The sequence below is a fragment of the Haematobia irritans genome, chromosome 1 (genome assembly GCF_050003625.1).
Source record: "Haematobia irritans isolate KBUSLIRL chromosome 1, ASM5000362v1, whole genome shotgun sequence".
Lineage (NCBI taxonomy): Eukaryota > Metazoa > Arthropoda > Insecta > Diptera > Muscidae > Haematobia > Haematobia irritans.
This window is the reverse complement of record NC_134397.1, coordinates 178,762,551-178,787,354: the sequence shown is the minus strand read 5'-3', so window position 1 is coordinate 178,787,354 and position 24,804 is coordinate 178,762,551. Positions and strand designations below refer to the sequence as shown.

At 26.5% G+C, this 24,804-nt stretch overlaps 1 protein-coding gene across 1 annotated transcript in view; it reads right to left on the bottom strand.

Annotated features, from left to right (window-relative positions):
- The window catches only part of cdi (serine/threonine kinase), a 542,544-nt gene that overhangs the window by 172,618 nt on the left and 345,122 nt on the right, over nucleotides 1-24,804 (bottom strand). The window contains exon 3 of the mRNA XM_075292185.1: nucleotides 10,655-10,776. Coding sequence (XP_075148300.1) covers nucleotides 10,655-10,776 — 122 coding nt within the window. The remainder of the gene's footprint in view (nucleotides 1-10,654; nucleotides 10,777-24,804) is intronic.

The following is a 24,804-nucleotide window of genomic DNA, read 5'->3' as shown; positions in this document are numbered from 1 at the left end:
TTTCTATAGAAAATTTTCTATAGAAAATTTTGTCAAAATTTTATTTCTATGGCTAAATTTTCTCAACATTTTATTTCTACGGCTAAATTTTCTCAAAATTTTATTTCTATATAAAATTTTGACAAAATTTTATTTCTGTAGAAAATTTTGTCAAATTTCATTTCTATAGAAAATTTTGTCAAATTTCATTTCTATAGAAAATTTTGTGAAAATTTTAATTCTGTAGAAAATTTTGTCAAAATTTTATTTCTATAGAAAAGTTTGTCAAAATTTTATTTCTAAAGAAAATTTAGTTAAAAATTTTATTTCTATAGAAAAAATGTCAAAATTTTATTTCTATAGAAAATTTCGTCAAAATTTTATTTATATAAAAAATTTTGTCAAGATTTTATTTCTATAGAAAATTTTGTCAAAATTTTATTTCTATACAAAATGTTATTTCTATAGAGTTTTTTCAAAATTTTATTTCTATAGAAATTTTTGTCAAAATTTTATTTCTATAGAAAATTTTGTCAACATTTTATTTCTATGGCTAAATTTTGTCAAAATTTTATTTCTATAGAAAATTTTGCCAAAACAATTCTATCAATCTACCAAACAGTAAAACATCTGCCTTTTTTGGTAGAATTCTATCAACAGTGGCAACAGTGCCAAAATACCGCAGCGCCACTTCCGTGCAGCGTAATTCGTGCAAAATTATATTTTTTATATATTGTTTATTAAATTTATTTTTAAAATATTTTTATTAAATTTGGGCTATTAATTACACGAGAAATTAGTTCAACGCTTTGCTTTACCCTCCATTGCGGGGGCAACGATTATCAATGGGAAACAATGAAATAAATAAAAAAAACGTTCGACTTTATTTAAATTAAATGTAAACATTTCTATTGTTGTAGGTCAGTGCCATAATATTATTACTGAGGTTGATAGTTATTGTGGTTGATGCTCTGGCCGAGCATCATCATAATCGTGGATTAGTCAGTCATATGGACAGACATTGAGATGTCCCAATAGGAGCGTATAATTGTGATGGTAGCGACAAACTCACGTTTGCAATGGCCCATTTTATAATCGATGAATAATTCGAATACAATACAAATCACAATTTTTTTTTCTCATGAGAGTAATAAATATAAACTTTTTGCAACTAAAGGTGGCGAATATTGAACCAAAAATATGAGAAGTGATGACACCATACACTTACGAACCATACGGTTTTCGACAAATTTTTCGCGCCTAAAAAAAGAAAGTGTCACAAACAAAAAATTATTTCGATAGCTTTTCGCAACTTTAATTTTGTATGCGGTTTCATTACGTTAACTTATGATAGTAACCACTTAAAAAAATTCACTACTATCTTTATTTAATTCGTCACAAAAATGTTTTACTAAATTGCAGGTGTCTGCCAAATATTATTAAATATTTTATAGAAGATTTTTGTAGTAACGATACTTTTGTTTTCATTATTTTTTTTTAATTTTTTTGCTACCTAAAATCGATGAGAAATAATAGACATTGAATTTTTATGGTTGCTTACTTTGTTTTACTATATCGAATTGAGTTTTTTATCGAACTAAAAAAAAGTTATAAAAAATCGTCTGGCAAAAGGTTTTGTTTTCGAATTGTAAGTAGCAGCAACAACAGAAATGATTCACGATTCAACGCTGAGCTGAGTGTTTTTGAAGTCATTTATTGATAACAAGTTTATTAAAGTACAAAACATGTGACCGGTATATAGTGTGGTGGCTGATATGTATTGCAACCAGCTGCAGGTTACTATCATTTCTAAATCGCTCGTCTGACAGTTGACAGATTTATTCCAGTGACAGTTCATTTTATTGTTTACAAGCTTACAAAAGCATTTTGATCTATTGCCTGCAGAAATAAAGTTATTCATGATGGATTTCAAGCATGTTAGGGTGATTGCCTTATATTTGGCTGGAAAACCAAAAGTGGTTATTGGTAGAGTCCTCCAGCATTTAAATGTGAATAAAACTTTTGTTTCTCGAACCATTGCTCGTTACCATCCATCCTGGTAGCATTGAATCGCTTTCAAAAAGTGGTCAAAAAAACGGTAACAACACCAGAAATGATCGGAAAAGTGAAACCAAGATGAAGATATCGTGAAACCCTGTGCATAGGGCAAAAAAACAAAATTTTTAAAAGCATCCGCTTTATTGATTCGCATTATAGTTTGTCAAAATTTTATTTCTATTGAAAATTTTCTCGAAATTTTATTTCTATAGAAAAGTTTGTCAAAATTTCATTTCTGTAGAAAAGTTTGTCAAAATTTCATTTCTATAGAAAATTTTCTCAAAATTTTATTTCCATAGAAAATTTTTTCAAAATTTTATTTCCACAGAAAATTTTGTCAAAATTTTATTTCATTCGAAAATTTTGTCAAAATTTTATTTTTATAGAAAATTTTGTCAAAATTTTATTTCTAAAGAAAATTTTGTCAAAATTTTATTTCTATAGAAAATTTTTTCAAAATTTTATTTCTATAGAAAATTTTTTCAAAATTTTATTTCTATAGAAAATTTTGTCAAAATTTTATTTCTATAGAAAATTTTGTCAAAATTTTATTTCTATAGAAAATTTTGTCAAAATTTTATTTCTATAGAAAATTTTGTCAAAATTTTATTTCTATAGAAAATTTTGTCAAAATTTTATTTCTATAGAAAATTTTGTCAAAATTTTATTTCTTTGGAATATTTTATCAAAATTTTATTTCTATAGAAAATTTTGTCAAAATTTTATTTCTATAGAAAATTTTGTCAAAATTTTATTTCTATAGAAAATTTTGTCAAAATTTTATTTCTTTGGAAAATTTTGTCAAAATTTTATTTCTTTGGAAAATTTTGTCAAAATTTTATTTCTTTAGAAAATTTGGTCAACATTTTATTTCTAAAGAAAATTTTGTTAAAATTTTATTTCTATAGAAAATTTTGTCAAAATTTTATTTCTATAGAAAATTTTGTCAAAATTTTATTTCTATAGAAAAGTTTGTCAAAATTTCATTTCTAAAGAAAATTTTGTCAAAATTTTATTTCTAACGAAAATTTTGTCAACATTTTATTTCTAAAGAAAATTTTGTCAAAATTTTATTTCTATAGAAAATTTTGTCAAAATTTTATTTCTATAGAAAAGTTTGTCAAAATTTCATTTCTATAGAAAAATTTCTCAAAATTTTATTTCCATAGAAAATTTTTTCAAAATTTTATTTCCACAGAAAATTTTGCAAAAATTTTATTTCATTCGAAAATTTTGTCAAAATTGTATTTTTATAGAAAATTTTGTCATAAATTTATTTCTAAAGAAAATTTTGTCAAAATTTTATTTCTGTAGAAAATTTTTTCAAAATTTTATTTCTATAGAAAATTTTGTCAAAATTTTATTTCTATAGAAAATTTTGTCAAAATTTTATTTCTATAGAAAATTTTGTCAAAATTTTATTTCTATAGAAAATTTTGTCAAAATTTTATTTCTTTAGAAAATTTGGTCAAAGCATGCCAGCCTTGTATACACAGGGTCGTGGGTTCAAAGCCAGTTTCGACCAAACACCAAAAAATTTTCTAGCGAAGTGTTTCAAAGTACCAAATTTCAACCGGATCGGATGAATTTTGCTCCTCCAAGAGGTTCCGGAGTTCAAATCTGGGGATCGGTTTATTATGGACCGATATGGACCAATTTGTGCATGGTTGTTAGAGACAATATACTAACACAACGTACTAAATTTCAACGGGATCGGATAAAATTCGCTTCTCTAAGAGGCTCCATAATCAAATTTGCGGGTCGGTTTATATGGGGGCTATACGTAAAAGTGGTCCAATATGGCCCATTTGCAATACCATCCGTCCTACATAAATAGCAACTACTTATGGCAAGTTTCAAGTCGATAGCTTCTTTCCATAATCAAATTTGCGGGTCGGTTTATATGGGGCTATACGTAAAAGTGGTCCAATATGGCCCATTTGCAATACCATCCGTCCTACATCAATAGCAACTACTTATGGCAAGTTTCAAGTCGATAGCTTCTTTCGTTCGGAAGTTTGCGAGATTTCAACAAGCCGACGGACGGACATGCTTAAATCGACTCAGAATTTCACCACGATCCAGAATATATATATACTTTATAGGGTCTTAGAGCAATATTTCGATGTGTTACAAACGGAATGACAAAATTAATATACCCCCCTCCTATGGTGGAGAGTATAAAAAGGGTTTAAAAGTACAATTTCTACTGGAAGTCGAGTCTGAATTTTTCATATGAGGCATAAAGTCTTCAGGAAAGAACAGCTATTGCTATAAATGAAATCGGTTGCGGTATTACAAAAAAACTGTAAAAAAAATAACTTTAGCTACACCCGTTGTGCAAACATTTTATTGCATATTATTAGCAAAGGTTATGTCCCTATGTTCTTGTGGTTATAGTCGCGTACTTGCAAAGATATTAATTTTCCACTATATTTGTATCAAGGACAACCTTAATGCATTTTAAAAAACCAATAGACTGGATGTTATTAATAATCTTATCGCACATCCTCTGTCATCATCACACTCTACTTACTACTCAGTACTCAATGTGAAGACCCACTTGTGAATGCACTAATTTTTGCAATTATTATTATTATTGTTATTTAGTTTTTCTTTATTAATATATGCACATATGAAATGTTAATGTGTATGTATGTAAAGGAAGATTGCGTTATTAAACTTGTGCCACTTAATAAAGCTACTGACTTTAATACACATAAACAAATAAATCATATTTATTCATTATCACCATAAAAGTTGAAAAATTAAAAAAAAAATACATAATTTACAAAATAAAAAAAAATTGAAGGAAAACAAAAAAAAAAAGAACTCTCATTTAACACTGATATGAGAATTTTAACAACAAATTTGAAAAATGTGATTATTTATTTGCACACAATTTGTATGCTATAATTTTTGGTAACCTTGAATATGTCAAAAACACTTCAAGATGAGGATATTGGATGGAAGTGAAGTGACGATATAATCAATGAAATGGAATAAAATTTATGATATACATATATTGTAATTTCTTGGAGAAATGGAAATACGAGTACATATATATTAACTATGGAGAAACCTTATAGGAATTATCCCATTGCAAAAAGAATCATTTCTACTACCACAGTGCATCATCTTTTCATACAACTACAAATCCCTTAATCTTATATTTATTCCATTTTTATTACTATACACCTGACTGGTGAACAACAATGGTGCAATTTGGGAGAAATAATTCTCGTATGTAATTTCCATAAGAAGTTAGCATGTACGATGCAAAATTAATCATTTCTCCGCCAATTTTGCTCGACTTCGTCTCCAGCCACGACTCCGACTCCGGTGTCGACTCCGAGTAATATAACTAAATCTCATTTTAATACCACTAATTTGTAGTTCTATTGTGGTGCGTAACGTAAATTATCGTATTTATTTATGTGTGGAAAAAATATCTTAATTTCACATTTGATGCCAATTGAACCCATTATTTCAAATTTAAGGCAATGTCGGTTCTATGTTTAATAAATAAAATAATGATATAAATACCCATCACAATATGTTCAGTTACCAACAGTCTTCAATATATGTATTTATAGACAAGTAAAGAAAGTTCAAATTCGGACGAATTTCGTGGACCAAAATTATCGATACCAAAATTATCTCAAATCCTTTAAATTTGTTTCGAGCTATATAAAGGTTTATATTCCCATATGCATGAATTTGAATCTGAACTGTTTTAGACAAAATTGTATACACTTCTACAAGCTCTATGTACTTATCATTTAAATCTAACGTTATGGGACGAAACACTATTTTAGTAAAAATCAAATAAGGAAAGTCTGAAATTTTGGAAAAATTTGGTATAGAAATAAAATTTTAAGAAAATTTTCTATAGAAATAAAATATTCACCAAAATATCTATAGAAATGACATTTTCTATAGAAATAACATTTCGACTAAATTTTTTATAGAAATAAAATTGGGACTAAATTTTTTATAGAAATAAAATTTTGACTAAATTTTCTATAGAAATAAAATTTTGACTAAATTTTCTATAGAAATAAAATTTTGACTAAATTTTCTATAGAAATAAAATTTTGACAAATTTTCCATAGAAATAAAATTTTTACAAAATTTTCCGTAGAAATAAAATTTTGACAAAATTTTCTACAGAAATAAAATTTTGACAAAATTTTCTGTAGAAATAAAATTTTGCAAAATTTTCTGTAGAAATACAATTTTGACAACATTTTCGATAGAAATAAAATTTTGACAACATTTTCGATAGAAATCAAATTTTGACAAAATTTTCTATAGAAATACAATTTTGACAAAATTTTCTATAGAAATACAATTTTGACTAAATTCTTTATAGAAATACCATTTGGACTAAATTTTTTATAGAAATAAAATTTTGACTAAATTTTTTTATAGAAATAAAATTTTTACAAGATATTCTCTATAAATAAAATTTTGACTAAATTTTTTATAGAAATGAAATTTTGACTATTTTTTTTATAGAAATAAAATTTTTACAATTTTTTTTAGAAATAAAATTTTGACAAAATTTTCTATAAAAATAAAATTTTGACAAAATTTTCTGTAGAAATAAAATTTTGACTAAATTTTTTATAGAAATAAAACTTTTATAAAAATCTCTATAGAAAAAAAACTTTTACAGAAATTTCTATAGAAATAAAATTTTGACAAAATTGTCGATAGAAATAAAATTATGACAAAATTTTCTATAGAAATAAAATTTTGACAAAATTTTCCGTAGAAATAAAATTTGCTGTATTTTCTGTAGAAATAAAATTTTGACAAAATTATCTATAGAAATAAAATTTTGACAAAATTTTCTATAGAAATAAAAATTTGACAACATTTCTATAGAAATAAAATTTTGAAAAAATTATCTATAGAAATAAAATTTTGACAAAATTTTCTATAGAAATAAAAATTTGACAAAATTTCTATAGAAATAAAATTTTCTATAGAAATAAAATTTTGTCAAAATTTTTTACAGAAATAAAATTTTGACAAAATTTATAGAAATAAAATTTGCCAAAATTTTATTTTTTTATAGAAATAAAATTTTGGTAAAAGTTTCTATAGAAATAACATTTTTCAAATTTTTTTAGAAATAAAATTTTGATTAATTTTTTTATAGGAATAAAATTTTTCAAAATTTTTTATAGAAATAATATTTTGACTAAATTTTCTATAGAAATAAAAATTTGCAAAATTTTCTAAAGAAATAAAATTTTGACTAAATTTTTTTTAGAAATAAAATTTTAACAAAATTTTCTAAAGAAATAAAATTTTGACATTTTTTATAGAAACACGATTTTGACAAAATTTTCCATAGAAATAAAATTTTGACAAAATTTTCTATAAAAATAAAATTTTGACAAAATTTTCTGTAGAAATAAAATTTTGACTAAATTTTTTATAGAAATAAAACTTTTACAAAATCTATTTTTATGTTAGCCTGATATCAATGCAGGCTGGTTCAATTGTAATAACTTCTACTTTTACAAAATCTCTATAGAAATAAAATGTTGACAAAAATTTCTATAGAAATAAAATTTTGCAAAATTTTCTGTAGAAATACAAGTTAGACAAAATTTTCGATAGAAATAAAATTTTGACAGAATTTTCGATAGAAATAAAATTTTGACAAAATTTTCTATAGAAATACAATTTTGACTAAATTTTTTATAGAAATAACATTTTGACAATATATTCTATATAAATAAAATTTTGACTAAATTTTTTTTGTAGAAATAAAATTTTGCAAAAGTTTCTATAGAAATAAAATTTTTCAAAAATTTTTTTAGAAATAAAATTTTGACAAATTTTTTTATAGAAAAAAATTTTCAAAATTTTTAATAGAAATAATATTTTGACTAAATTTTCTGTAAAAATAAAATTTTGACAAAATTTTTTGTAGAAATAAAATTTTGACTAATTTTTTTATAGAAATAAAACTTTTATAAAAATCTCTATAGAAAAAAAATTTTACAAAAATTTCTATAGAAATAAAATTTTGACAAAATTGTCGATAGAAATAAAATTATGACAAAATTTTCTATAGAAATAAAATTTTGACAAAATTTTCCGTAGAAATAAAATTTGCTGTATTTTCTGTAGAAATAAAATATTTTGACAAAATTATCTATAGAAATAAAATTTTGACAAAATTTTCTATAGAAATAAAAATTTGACAAAATTTTATATAGAAATAAAATTTTGTCAAAATTTTTTATAGAAATAAAATTTTGACAAAATTTTCTATAGAAATAAAATTTTGTCAAAATTTTTTACAGAAATAAAATTTTGACAAAATTTATAGAAATTTATAGAAATAAAATTTGCCAAAATTTTATTTTTTTATAGAAATAAAATTTTGGTAAAAGTTTCTATAGAAATAAAATTTTTCAAATTTTTTTAGAAATAAAATTTTGATTAATTTTTTTTATAGGAATAAAATTTTTCAAAATTTTTTATAGAAATAATATTTTGACTAAATTTTCTATAGAAATAAAAATTTGCAAAATTTTCTAAAGAAATAAAATTTTGACAAAATTTTTTTTAGAAATAAAATTTTAACAAAATTTTCTAAGGAAATAAAATTTTGACATTTTTTATAGAAACACGATTTTGACAAAATTTTCCATAGAAATAAAATTTTGACAAAATTTTCTATAAAAATAAAATTTTGACAAAATTTTCTGTAGAAATAAAATTTTGACTAAATTTTTTATAGAAATAAAACTTTTACAAAATCTCTATAGAAATAAAACTTTTCAAAAATTTCTATAGAAATAAAATTTTGACAAAATTTTCTATAGAAATAAAATTTTGCAAAATTTTCTGTAGAAATACAAGTTTGACAAAATTTTCGATAGAAATAAAATTTTGACAGAATTTTCGATAGAAATAAAATTTTGACAAAATTTTCTATAGAAATACAATTTTGACTAAATTTTTTATAGAAATAACATTTTGACAATATATTCTATATAAATAAAATTTTGACTAAATTTTTTTGTAGAAATAAAATTTTGCAAAAGTTTCTATAGAAATAAAATTTTTCAAAAAATTTTTTAGAAATAAAATTTTGACAAATTTTTTTATAGAAAAAAAAATTTTCAAAATTTTTAATAGAAATAATATTTTGACTAGATTTTCTATAGAAATAAAAATTTGCACAATTTTCTAAAGAAATAAAATTTGGACTAAATTTTTTTTAGAAATAAAACTTTTACACAATTTTCTATAGAAATAAAATTTTGACAAAATTTTCTATAGAAATAAAATTTTGACAAAATTTTTTATAGAAATAAAATTTTGACAAAATTTTTTATAGAAATAAAATTTTGACAAAATTTTCTAAAGAAATAAAATTTTAACATTTTTTATAGAAACAAGATTTTGACAAAACTTTCCATAGAAATAAAATTATGACAAAATTTTCTATAGAAATAAAATTTTTTACAAAAATTTTCCATAGAAATAAAATTTTCGACAAAATTTTTGTAGAAATAAAATTTTGACAAAATTATCTATAGAAATAAAATTTTGTGAAAATTTTCTATAGAAATAAAAATTTGACAAAATTTTTCATAGAAATAAAATTTTGACTAAATTTTTTATAGAAATAAAATTTTGGCTAAATTTTCTATAGAAATAATATTTTGAAAAAAAATTTCTATAGAAATAAAATTTAAAGAAAATTTTCTATAAAAATAAAATTTTTGAAAAATTTTTTTATAGAAATAAAATTTTGACAAAATTTTCTATATAAATAAAATTTTGACAAAATTTTCTATTACCTTCTGTTTTCTTTTTGTAAATTCAAGCTCGAGGTCAGAGTTTTATTTTCTGTTTTATTTTTATAATTCGATATTTCGATCTCCTTCGGAAATCATCGACGGGAATCTATATTGTATTAAAATCAAATATGTAATAAATACAAAATAAATAAATAAAATTAAAACCTATGTCACTGGTGTAGTCGTCTCATTTTCTATAGAAATAAAATTTTGACAAAATTTTCTATAGAAATAAAATTTTCACTATTTTTATAATGAAATAAAATTTTGACAAAATTTTCTATTCAAATAAAATTTTGAAAAAAAAAATTCTATAGAAATAAAATTTTGAAAAAAATTTCTATAGAAATAAAATTTTGAGAAAATTTTCTATAGAAATAAAATTTTGGGAAAATCTTCCACCAATATTCAACGTATATAGGTATATGGTCTTAAAATAAAATTAAAAAAATAAAATCGATTGGCCACAGACCTGCTAAAGACTATGGATATTCGAGCTACCCTACCCTACCCTAATTTGATATGAAAATAACTTCATTGAAAAAGTTTTAGATGAAGTGCTATATACCCTTAAAGAAAAGATTTGCTCTCAAATGAAATGTTGAACATATAAATTTCCGTATAGTGTAAAGTATTGTTATTGCCTTAAATTATTTATCATCATTTTGTCAATGTTTTAATTTTATTTTGTTGCGAAAATATTAATCATTCAATATTTAATAGTTCAATGGCGGACAAATATGAATCACTTTGTGAATTTTCCTTTTTGTACAACTCACCTTAATACATTTGGATGTGACAATTTGTTGAGAAGTTGTACTTCTCTCAGCATATTTGGTCGATTCGCTCGTAATTGATTCATTTTCAAGACCATAACTTGCCCCGTTGTACGATGTGTGACCTAAAAAATATGAAAATGCAAAAAACAAAACATATTAGTAATACAAAAAATAATTTTTGGCAAATAATCATATAGGTAAGTAGAAAACAAAAATAATTGTTTTACATGCTTTAGAGAATGGTTTCTAATTAATAATACAAAACATCAAAATGTTTTTTTTTTCAAAACAACTTCACAGCTTACAATTGTCAATGTCGAGGTCATTGAAACGCAACACTTGCTAAATTAAATAAAAAATAAAAAACACAAAATTATAGACAATAAATGAAAGGTGGCGGCGTCGGTGGCGTAATTTTAAATTTATGCAGAATTTAAAAACAAAATACAATAAAACAACACAAACTGGCCTATGACAACAAAAATTGACTAAAGCAATTGTTTCGCTTGAAAAGTAATAGAAAAAATTCACAATTAACGAATGATTCATTTCACACATATGTCATAATGGCAGAAATTACATGGGCCATGATCATCGTGTAAAAAAAAATCTTTGTTGAAACTGGTCAGTTTAGAAAGTGAAAGTGACAATGAATTTGACTGGCCAATTAATAATGAGACGGGTGCCACAAAAATGCTGAATGCAATAAAAAAAGGGGTCGTAAATGAATACGACTTTTCCCATCTAACAAATACAATAAAATAAATTTAATTAAAATATTTAAACTACAATAACATTAAAATGTATTGAACTATAATGAAAATGAACAATATAATGAATTAAAATGATCAACTTAGATACTTTATTGTATACATCCAAATTTTATTAAGGTAAGATATATTTTTAATTTAAATTAATTTTAAATTAAATTAAATAAAAGTAAATAAAATAGTGTACAAAAGAAAAAAATTAACTGAATAAAATTAATGCAAATTAAATTGAATTAAACAAGGTAGAATACACACAAAAATATTTATGATTCAATCACGAAATTAAGTGATCCAATTAACTTTTTAATTGAAATGTCTTCAATCACAGAAATGATAGTATCAATTAAAAAATTAATTGAAGGCCAATTAGAAAATGAATTGATCCAATTAAAAAATTTAATGATACTATTAATTTTTGTGATTGATTTTTGTTTCAATTAAAAAATTTTCTGAATCAATTAAATGTTTAGTCGAATATTTTTTAAAAGTCAATTAAAATTTTAATTGGAAAAATTTTCATGACATTTTTTTTTGTGTAGGTTAGGCGCCTATTGTGTTGCCACAAGTGCTGAACTTGTCTCTAATCAATAATTGTCTAATTCTACTTGTATCAATTAATTTTGTGATTGAATCAGAAAATTTTGTCAAAATTTTTTTTCTATAGAAAATTTTGTCAAGATTTTATTTCTATAAAAAATTGTGTCAAAATTTTTATTTCCATAAAAAATTTTGTCAAAATTTTATTTCCATACAAAATTTTGTCAAAATTTTATTTTTATAAAAATTTTTGTCAAAATTTTATTTCTATAAAAAATTGTGTCAACATTTTATTTCTTTCGAAAATTTTGTCAAAATTTTATTTCTTTCGAAAATTTTGTCAAAATTTTATTTCTATAGAAAAAGTTTGTTAAAATTTTATTTCTATAGAAAATTTTGTCAAAATTTTATTTCTTTCGAAAATTTTGTCAAAATTTTTTTCTATAGAAAAAGTTTGTCAAAATTTTATTTCTATAGAAAATTTTGTCAAAATTTTATTTATATAGAAAGTTTGTCAAAATTTTATTTCTATAGAAAATTTTGTCAAAATTTCATTTCTATAGAAAATTTTGTCAAAATTTCATTTCTATAGAAAATTTTGTCAACATTTTTTTTCTATAGAAAATTTTGTCAAAATTTTATTTCTTTCGAAAATGTTGTCAAAATTTTATTTCTATAGAAAAAGTTTGTCAAAATTTTATTTCTATAGAAAATTTTGTCAAAATTTTATTTCTTTCGAAAATTTTGTCAAAATTTTTTTCTATAGAAAAAGTTTGTCAAAATTTTATTTCTATAGAAAAGTTTGTCAAAATTTTATTTTTATAGAAAATTTTGTCAAAATTTTATTTCTACAGAAATTTTTGTCAAAATTTTATTTCTATAGAAAATTTTGTAAAAATTTTATATCTAAAGAAAATTTTGTCAAAATTTTATTTCCATAAAAAATTTTGCCAAAATTTTATTTCTTTCGAAAATTTGGTCAAAATTTTATTTCGAATTTTCATTCGAAAATTTTGTCAAAATTTCATTTCTGTATAAAATTTTGTCACAAAAGCGAACGAAGTGTGGCACCTGCCGAGGTAAATAAAGATGCCAACATAAAGTTTACGGTCGCGAAGGGGGAAAAAATCGAAGAGGAAAGCACGACTAAAAGGGCCAAGAGAAAGTCCAGGCGCCTTCGTTATAAAGCCGTGTGACGTGCACAGGTATGCAGACGTTTTGAGAAGTTCGAAGGATAAAGTTAATCCAAGGGAAGGAGAGTTGACAGTTGACAGGTTATGGCTGGCCCCATTCTCTTAGTGATGGGAAAATTAGGAGACAAAGAGACCTTCCGTGAGACTAAAAGTAATCAATTGCGTAATTATTTAGTACGCCTTTCAGAAAAAAATAATTTTCTGACATTTAATTTAACAATGGGCTTTCAAATGAAGGCAAAATTTATGGTTTCACAAAATTTTCAAAAATTCATTACATTTCATAAATTTAAATCTTGTCATAAATCAAAATTTTATTTAAATAAATGATTTTTCTTATGTTCTCAATGGTTTAAGAATGTTCTTCATTGTAAATAATTTACAATTATCTATAAGATTTATTATTTCAAAAGTAATAATATATATTTCTCCCATAGTTCGTTGAATGTTTTATTATCCATGTCATGAACATGCATTTTAAAAATAAAATGGTCCATGAAAATCGTAAATTTTCCGAAAATGTTCATACCTGTCTGGGCACGAGTTCATGAATGAATGCTCGCTCGTTCACACAGACAATGGACATTGAACAAATGTGAGGGTCAAAGTAGCAAAAATTTATGAAAAAAAACTACAAAATAAAAATAATAATGACCTTAGGCTGAATTTATAAATATTTGGTAGTTGGAAAGGTAGAAAATATCAAGTGATCGTTGAGTTTCAAACACATGTTTGAAACTCTATATGAGCATACTTTGTTTGAGGAAAAAAAATCAAAAAACGGTGAGTAATTTTGTTGAAAATGATAAATGGATTTCATGTGAGGAAAAACAATAGTGGCTAAATTTGTTGACGAACTTTCTAATAGAAAAAAAAAACGAAAATAAAAATTGTGTGAAAAATATTTCATTGTCATACAGAAAAATACTAAACTCTTTCATCATTGGAGTTATTATGCGGCATAGACATAACGTACATGCGGATGCATTGCCATGGCTCAGAAATCTATTCACATCGCTCAATTGCAAAAAAACAGGAGTGGAAATTTGAAATTACCTAGGGCAAGGGGAGCCGAAAATGGTCACCATTGCTATTTGAGAGATTTCATAGTCTGTAAAGCAATTATCCATTTATCAAATTTCTCGTACACAGAGAAAAACTTAAGAGGGTACAAACGGATTTCGCCTATGTGGGCTAAGCACAAACTGTTGACGTTTCATAAACTTGAGAAGAATTTTCTCAATGATGGTCACCATCGAACACGGTTGCCACAGTTGTTGAATTCTAGCAAACATGGTATATCTTTTACTGTTTGGTAGATTGGCAGAACTCTTGATGTTTTCATAGATTTTGCAAAATATTTCTCTCCTACTAAGAGATAAAATTTTGACGAAATTTTCTGTAGAAATAAAATTTTAACAAAAGTTTCTATAAAAATAAAATTTTGACAAAATTCTCTATAAAAATAAAATTTTGACAAAATTTTCTATAAAAATAAAATTTTGACAAAATTTTCTATAGAAATAAAATTTTGACAAAATTTTCTATAGAAATAAAATTTTGACAACATTTTCTAAAGAAATAAAATTTTGACAACATTTTCTATAGAAATAAAATTTTGACAACATTTTCTATAGAAATAAAATTTTGAGAAAATTTTCTATAGCAACAAAATTTTAACAAAATTTTCTATAGCAATAAAATTTTAACAAAATTTGTTATAGAAATAAAATTTTAACAAAATTTTCTATAGAAATAAAATTTTCACAAAATTTTCTATAAAAATAAAATTTTGACAAAATTTTTTACAGAAATAAAATTTTAACAAAATTTTCTATAGAAATAAAATCTTCACAAAATTTTCAATAAAAATGAAATTTTGACAAAATTTTCTATAAAAATGAAATTTTGACAAAATTTTCTATAGAAATAAAATTTTGACAAATTTTTCTATAGAAATAAAATGTTGAGAAAATTTTCTCTAGAAATAAAATTTTGAGAAAATTTTCTATAGAAATAAAATTATGGCCAAATTTTCAATAGAAATAAAATTTTGAGCAAATTTTCTATAGAAATAAAATTGTGACAAAATTTTCTATAAAAATAAAATTTTCTATAAAAATAAAATTTTGACAAAATTTTTTATAGAAATAAAATTTTGACAAAATTTTCTATGGAAATAAAATTTTCTATAGAAATAAAATCACAAAATTTTCTATAGAAAAAATTTTGACAAAATTTTCTATAGAAATAAAATTGTGACAAAATTTTCTATAGAAATAAAATTTTGATAAAATTTTCTATAGAAATAAAATTTTGACAAAATTTTCTATAAAAATAAAATTTTGACAAAATTTTCTGTAGAAAAAAAATTTTGACAACATTTTCTATAGAAATAAAATTTTGAGAAAATTTTCTATAGCAATAAAATTTTAACAAAATTTTCTATAGCAATAAAATTTTAACAAAATTTGTTATAGAAATAAAATTTTAACAACATTTTCTATAGAAATAAAATTTTCACAAAATTTTCTATAAAAATAAAATTTTGACAAAATTTTTTACAGAAATAAAATTTTAACAAAATTTTCTATAGAAATAAAATTTTGACAAAATTTCTTATAGAAATAAAATTTTGACCAAATTTTCGATAGAAATAAAATATTCAATAGAAAAGAAAATTGGACGAAATTTTCTCTGGAAATAAAATTTTGACAACATTTTCTATGGAAATAAAATTTTGACCAAATTTTCGATAGAAATAAAATTTGGAGAAAATTTTCTATAGAAATAAAATTTTAACATAATTTTCTATAGAAATGAAATTTTAACAAAATTTTCTATAGAAATAACATTTTAACAAAATTTTCCATAAAAATAAAATGTTGACAAAATTTTCTATAGAAATAAAATTTTCTATAGAAATAAACTTATGGCCAAATTTTCTGTAGCAATAAAATTTTAACAAAATTTTTTATAGAAATAAATTTTTAACAAAATTTTTTATAGAAATAAAATTTTGACAAAATTTTCTATAAAAATAAAATTATGACAAAATTTTCTATAGAAATAAAATTTTTACAAAATTTTCTATAGAAATAAAATTTTGACAAAATTTTCTATGGAAATAAATTTTAACAAAATTTTCTATAGAAAAAAATTTTAACAAAACTTTTTTATAGAAATAAAATGTTAACAAAATTTCCTATAGAAATAAAATTTTGACACAATTTTCTATAGAAATAAAATTTTGACAAAATTTTCTATAGAAATAAAATTTTGACAAAATTTTCTATAGAAATAAAATTTTGACAAAATTTTCTATGGAAATAAAATTTGAGAAAATTTTCTCTAGAAATAAAATGTTGACAAAATTTTCTATAGAAGTAAAATTTTGACAAAATTTTCTATAGAAATAAAATTGTGACAAAATTTTCTATAGAAATAAAATTTTGACAAAATTTTCTATGGAAATAAATTTTAACAAAATTTTCTATAGAAAAAAATTTTAACAAAACTTTTTTATAGAAATAAAATGTTAACAAAATTTCCTATAGAAATAAAATTTTGACACAATTTTCTATAGAAATAAAATTTTGACAAAATTTTCTATAGAAATAAAATTTTGACAAAATTTTCTATAGAAATAAAATTTTGACAAAATTTTCTATAGAAATAAAATTTTGACAAAATTTTCTATGGAAATAAAATTTGAGAAAATTTTCTCTAGAAATAAAATGTTGACAAAATTTTCTATAGAAGTAAAATTTTGACAAAATTTTCTATAGAAATTAAATTTTGACAAAATTTTCTATAGAAATAAAATTTTGACATTTTTTTATTTTATTTTTTATAGGACTAAAATTTTTTATAGGACAGAATTTTCTCTGGAAATAAAATTTTGACAAAATTTTCTATAAAAATAAATTTTTGATAAAAATTTCTATAGAAATAAAATTTTTAGAAAATTTTCTATAGAAATAAAATTTTAACAAAATTTTCTATAGAAATTTTTATATAGAAATAAAATTTTGACACAATTTTCTATAGAAATAAAATTTTGACAAAATTTTCTATAGATATAAAATTTTGACAAAATTTTCTATAGAAATAAAATTTTGACAAAATTTTCTATAGCAATAAAATTTTAACAAAATTTTCTATAGAAATAAAATGTTGACATTTTTATAGGAAATTTTGACAAACATTTTTATGCAAATATGGTATTATTGTGGACCGCCGTAATGGCTTTTGGTTGTCACCAACTCGTATTCATTTATCGTAAAAATAAATGTCGAATATTATCGGGGGATATTGCACCAAGAACACGTCCAGAGAAGGAATATGATCACCTCAAACATATTTTAAGAACAAAATGTTATTTGAGGATGGTTTGTCATGAGGTTGTCATTAACTCGGGAAAAAAATAACAACTTTTTCGAAATGTAAAGCCTGCGAAATTTAAATTTTAAATTAAAAAAAAATATTTTCGTATTCTCTAAACGAGTATTTCGAGACATCAGCCTACCTAATTTTTTTGCAACTGTATATACAAATGTATACTGCTCATCCGTTTACAGATTTGGAGTGAGGAAATGATTCGATTTGATAGAAGTGAATACAGCATATGTTGTCTATATCGATCAAATAATCGACAAGTGCTTGCAATTTTTTCGATATTATCCATTCGAATGACAGTAAAACATCCATGTTGGTAGACCAACATCAGCCTTCTATTATGATTCGAGTGAGAGTGGGAGTTTGGGTATGAAGATGAAGGATCCAGACTTCGATGGTGTTATTGATATTGAAGCCTTTGCTATTTTATAGTCGTAACCAATGTAGCCGCCAGACAGTGGACAAACAATTGTCCGAAAAAAAAACAGAAAGGAAAGCGAAACAAAATAATAAAACATTTTAGTCAGACCATCAGTTCAGTGGTAAATAAAACCAGATTGTCTAGCTATCAAAAGCTATCACACATATCTGTATATTCACACTGAGGCTATACCCATACTATCATATTCCGATCCTTCATATTAATCCACCACCCAGAGTTGAACAAAGTGATTTTAAATCCATTCAACCAAATCGTCCATGGTTGTCAGTTTAATCGATTCGAAAATCAAGTTCAGTCTTTGATTTTGATTAAACATTTCAGTTGTCTCGTCTATGGTATGCTACGCATTTATTGTCAATATTTGATATAATTGCAATGGTTTTTTTTTATTTTTTACAAAGCGAGAGTTGTTTTAATATTTAATCCAAATTTTGTATAGATAAATAGAATTGGATTATACTCATTGCTCTCTCCCCTCTAGGGAGTCATGGGAGGACTGCGAGGAAAATTAATTAGACTATAATAAAGTAAAATAAATAAAATGTTGCTAAGCAGGGACATGGTGGCCGAGCTAGCGAACTCCACAATGAGGGCTAGGACCACTAGAGGTTTGCCACAGGGAGGGGTAATATCACCTTTGCTATGGCTATTGGTGGTGAACGAGGTATTGATTGGGCTGACCAGTAAGGGCATCAAGGTAGTGGCATACGCGGATGACATTGTGATAATGATATCGGAAAAATTCCTGGATTCTATTCCGGATGCACTGAGCGGGTCTTTGCAGTATCTTTCGGAGTGGACACGAGGATGCGGATTAGGGGTGAACCCTGGAAATACGTAGTTGGTACTGTTCACCAGGAGGAGAAAGGTTCTCGGTTACAAGTCTCCTGAATTCAAGGGAACGAAGTTGACCCTATCGAAATCAGCAAGGTACCTGGGAGTTCTTTTGGATTCCAAACTGAACTGGAAGGAGAATATTGCGGATCGCATAGAGAGGACATATGCGGCATTATACTCGTGTCAATAATTGGTAGAGATAGGGAATGAGGCCTACTCATACTTTATACCGCGGTTGTAAGACCTTTATACCGCGGTTATAAGACCTGTGGCCACATATGGTTGTCATGTTTGGTGGACAATCGTTAGAAACCAAAATCATATGTCGAGAATAAATAGGACTCCACTTATTTATATGACGGGCGCTATGAGGACCACAGTAGAGGTGTGCACGTGACACGAAATTGTCGTGACTCACAAAAATTTTCGTGACTCACGCGTGAGTCATGCTGATGGCAACGTGAGTCACGACATTTTTCCGTGAGTCACGGTATTTTCCGTGAGTCACATTTTCGTGTGTGAGTGTTCGTGAGCATGAGTCCTACCAAACAATATTGTGCATGAGTGTGCGTCAGTAAGATTTTTCCGTCGTGAGTGTGCGTGAGTAAAAAATTACTCACGTGCACACCTCTAGACCACAGACACTGCCGCTTTGGAGGTACTGATGGTAGTTATCCCACTCGATTTATACGCAAGTGTAGAGCTGACACTTCTGAGACTTAAGAGCTTGAACACGCTGGAGAGGACTGCCTGCAGGCATACTGAAATTCTGGCCGGGCAGTACAGAGAGACGGATCATATGGCCACGGAGCATGTTTATCATCACAAACCGACATACCAAGTATGTTATAGAGGAGTGGGAAGACAGGAGGATACCCTTCGGAACCCTAAACATGTATACGGACGGATCAAAAATGGAGCAAGGAACGGGCAGCGGAATCTATTGTAGTGAACTGGGAATAAGGGAGTCTTACACGCTGGATAGTGATTGCAGTATTTTTCAGGCTGATATTCCTGTGATCACAAAAGCTGCTGAGCCGCTGTTGATGAGGCCGTTATTCAGAAGCAATATCAGCTTCTTCATCGACAGTCAGGCAGCTATAAAAGCATCGTGCAGTGCTGACATAAGGTCTAAGGTAGTCAGCCCGTTCGTAGAGAACTCCATACACCATAGGATAATAGGAAATGAGGAAACGGATGTGCTGGCTAAGGAGGGCGCTCGTGGAATGAATAATGTTCTAGAGAACGTTTTTCCTCCACTATCTTCTTATCATTACAGGGTAGAGGTAAAATATGGCGAAGACGCTGGGTCTCTTTGGATGGTTGCGAGCAATCCAAGTTGATATGGGACGAAAAGAAACGTATCATGACAGGACATAACAAACTTGGGAAACACATGGGTAAGAATAGGACTTAAAGACGATGATATCTGTAGATGGTGCCTGGACCCGAAAGTTACGGAGGACTCGTACCACTTCCTGTGCCAGTGTCCAGTTTTATCCTTTAGAAGAAACAAGATACTGGACTCCTTTTTCTTTTAGGCTCTCACTGATCTGCGGGAGTGCAGCTTAAGGAACATACTTGCATTCATCAGGGCCTCTGGTTGGTTGTTCTGAGATGTTTTTTCAAAGAAAACGAGCAGGTGGAAGTTCTGAGACAAAGCGGACAGCATCGGAAGGAAGAAGATGGAAAGATCACATGGAGGAATCACAATGGACCTATACTGGTCTAAGTGGACATCAATTCAACACAAAATTGTTGTCATCCTCTACAACCTAACCTAACCTAAAATATATAAACTGTGGGTTCTGGGTCGTGGTGAGTCGATCTGAGCATGTCCGTCCGTCTGTTGAAATCACGCTAACTTCCGCACGAAACAAGCTATCGACTTGAAACTTGGCACAAGTAGTTGTTATTGATGTAGGTCGGATGGTATTGCAAATGGGTCATATCGGTCCACTTTTACGTATAGCCCCCATATAAACGGACCCCCAAATTTGGCTTGCCGATCCTCTAAGAGAAGCAAATTTCATCCGCTCCGGCTGAAATTTGGTACATGGTGTTGGTATATGGTCTCTAACAACTGTGTAAAAAGTGGTCCACATCGGTCCATAATTATATAAAGCCCCCATATAAACCGATCCCCCGATTTGGCTTGCGAAGCCTCTAAGAGAAGCAAATTTCATCCGATCTGGCTTAAATTTGGTACATGGTATTGGTATATGGTCTCTAACAACCATGCAAAAATTGGTCCACATCGGTTCATAATTATATATAGCTCCCATATAAACCGATCACCAGATTTGACCTCCGGAGCCTTTTGGAAGACCAAAATTCATCTGATTCAGTTGAAATTTGATACGTGGTGTTAATATATCGCCTCAAACACCAATGCAAAAATTGGTCGAAATCGGTCCATAATTATATATAGCCCCCATATAAACCGAACCCCGATTTGGCTTGCGAAGCCTCTAAGAGAAGCAAATTTCATCCGATCTGGCTTAAATTTGGTACATGGTATTGGTATATGGTCTCTAACAACCATGCAAAAATTGGTCCACATCGGTTCATAATTATATATAGCCCCCATATAAACCGATCCCCCGATTTGGCTTGCGGAGCCTTAAGAGAAGCTAATTTCATCCGATCCGGCTGAAATTTGGTACATGGTGTTAATATATGGTCTCTAACAACCATGCAAAAATTGATCAACATCGGTCCATAATTATATATAGCCCCCATATAAACAGACCCCCAAATTTGGCTTGCCGATCCTCTAAGAGAAGCAAATTTCATCCGATCCGGCTGAAATTTGGTACATGGTGTTGGTATATGTTCTCTAATGACCATGCACACATTGGTCCACATCGGCTCATAATTATATATAGCCCCCATATAAACCGATCCCCAGATTTGACCTCCGGGGCCTCTTAGAGGAGCAAAAGTCATCCGATCCGATTGAAATTTGGTACGTGGTGTTAGTATATTGTCTCTAACAACCATGCCAAAATTGGTCCATATCGGTCCATTATTATATATAGCCCCCATATAAATCGATTACCAGATTTGTCCTCCGGAGCCTCTTGGAGGAGCAAAATTCATCCGATCCGGTTGAAATTTGGAACATGGTGGTAGAATGTGGCCTCTAACAAACACGCAAGAATTGGTCCATATCGGTCCATAATTATATATAGCCCCCATATAAACCGATCCCCAGATTTGACCTCCGGAGCCTCTTAGAGGAGCAAAAGTCATCCGATCCGATTGAAATTTGGTACGTGGTGTTAGTATATTGTCTCTAACAACCATGCCAAAATTGGTCCATATCGGTCCATAATTATATATAGCCCCCATATAAATCGATTACCAGATTTGTCCTCCGGAGCCTCTTGGAGGAGCAAAATTCATCCGATCCGGTTGAAATTTGCAACGTGGTGTTAGTATAAGGCCGGTAATAACCATGCCAAAATTGGTTATATATATAGCCGATCCCCAATCACACAAAAATTGGTCCATATCGGTTCATAATCATTGTTGCCACTCGAGCCAAAAATAATCTACCAAAATTTTATTTTTATAGAAAACATTGTCAAAATATTATTTCTATAGAAAATTTTGTTAAAATTTATTTTCTATAGAAAATTTTGTCAAAATTTTATTTCTATAGAAAATTTTTTCCAAATTTTATTTCTATAGAATTTTTTTCCAAATTTTATTTCTTTATAATTTTTTTCCAAATTTTACTTCTATAGAAAATTTTGTCAAAATTTTATTTTGTCAAAATTTTATTTCTATAGAAACTTTAAACTTAATTATATACGTATTTAATCGGCCTTATTTAGTTTAATATATACCACGTATGGACTATGTGGTATATATTACGATGTTAGGAAGTTTTAAGATACCTTGCCATCGGCAAGTGTTACCGCAACCCAAGTAATTCGATTGTGGATGACAGTCTTCAGTAGAAGTTTCTACGCAATCCAGGGTGGAGGGTACATAAGCTTCGGCCTGGCCGAACTTACGGCCGTATATACTTTTTTTACTAACATTGTGTTTCATACCAGGACGTTAACCGTTTTAAATTTTAAATCTAGTGATTTTGTAGAAGTATAAAAAGATGTCTACAAATTAAATATAAATATTTGTATATGGGAATATAAACATTCATAATAACTCCCAACAAAGTGGAAGGAGTTGGGATGGCAACACAAATTTTGGTCTACATAGTGGTGAAGGGTATACTATAGTCGGCCCCGCCCGACTTTAGACTTTTTTTACTTGTTTTAATTCAAATTTAAATTTTAATTGAAGTTAAATTTTTAATTTTATTTTTAATATCAATTTTTATTTTTTTATTTTAATTTTAATGTTAATTTTAATTTCAAGTTTAATTTTAAATTTAATTTTATTTTGAATTTGAATTTTAATTTCAATTTAAAATTTAATTTTACTATACTTAAGTGTTGGGGAAACCTTTCGTTCCAAACAAAAAAAAAAACATTTTTCCTATCTATCCTATGTCGACAATCATATCGTAATATGAGTGATGGATCCGTTTAAATGACTTAGAAGTTTAGTGACATTATTTTTTGCTAATAACCTTATCTGCCAGGTTGATAAAGCATTTTTTCATCTTGTTGAACACATTTCTTCTTCAATTTCAAGCACAAGTTATAATCGCTCCACAAGTCAATATCCAATAACTTTGAATGCAAATTCTCTTGAAATTTATAAACTAAACCTGTCGGCCAATGAATTCTCGTAGCCATCTAGACCAAAGAGTATATCTCAACTGACACAAAAGACAAAATATCCTGAGGCCAGGTATTATTGTTTTCCAGTAATCAACTAAGCTTGCTATGTAATTTTCAAGTTTTTCTTTCTTTTCTCATTTTGTTTGCTTGTGGTTTTAACTCTATCTCCATGTATATTTTCGATAAGAATAAAAACAAAGTACATTTGGATGGATGGTCTTTTAGTTGATTATTATTTTATTTATGTTTTTTAGCAACTTCTATTTCTATGGATTTTTATGCAATTCTTGGCATCATCGATAGACGACAATGGCAACTACACCACTCAACGCCACTCAATGAATAATTGTGGCGCCAGTCTCCGAAGATTGTTGAAAATATTGCCACAACAAATATTGAAAAATTTACGAGCCAACTCCTTCTTTACAGCCCCCAGGCTAAAACCACCACCACCTCCTCCCTCACAATGAATTGTGAGGCCCCCACGCCTTTTTCACATTGATAAATTTACTTGGTAATATATGGCACTTGCATCAAATAGACTTCACTCTATGCCCTAAGTATATTGGCATTTGCTAGTGCTCCAAGTAAAGTAGATACTTTTCAAATTTAGTGCCAGTTCCAATGTATGATACAATTCCAACGTTAAGTAATTCTAAGTGTTTGGAATATTAAATTTGTGATTTTTGAACAAATCATTGTTTAAAGAGGTGTTAGTAAATTTCTATGGGCCAAACAATTATATGTGATTTAGAGCGCAAGGACAATAGTAGCGCCACAAAACAGTGTAAGACAATTTTTTTTGCTTTTTTTTTCAAAGTTACCTTTAGAAGGAGAAGATATTGGGTGGATATCGTTTGTAAATTCTATGTATGCTGTGTGATCTTGCACTTAAAAAAAAAGTTTACTTGGATCCAAAGATTTTGACCTTCCTTTAAGGATTTTGGTATTGATTCCGAGCCAAAGATGCGGATTCTTTAAAATAAGGAAATTTTGTTGCGACATATCTGGCTTTAAAACTAGGATCTTTAAAATTAAAATTAAATTAAATTATTTTTAATTTAAAATTAAAATTAAAAATAAAATTCATATAATATAAAATTAAAAATTAGATCTCTTTTATCGAATTTTCATTTCATTATACTCTGCGCCATACTGTGGAAGAGAGATGTTTGCAACACCCAGAAGGAGACGAGATAGCCACATGGTGTCTTTG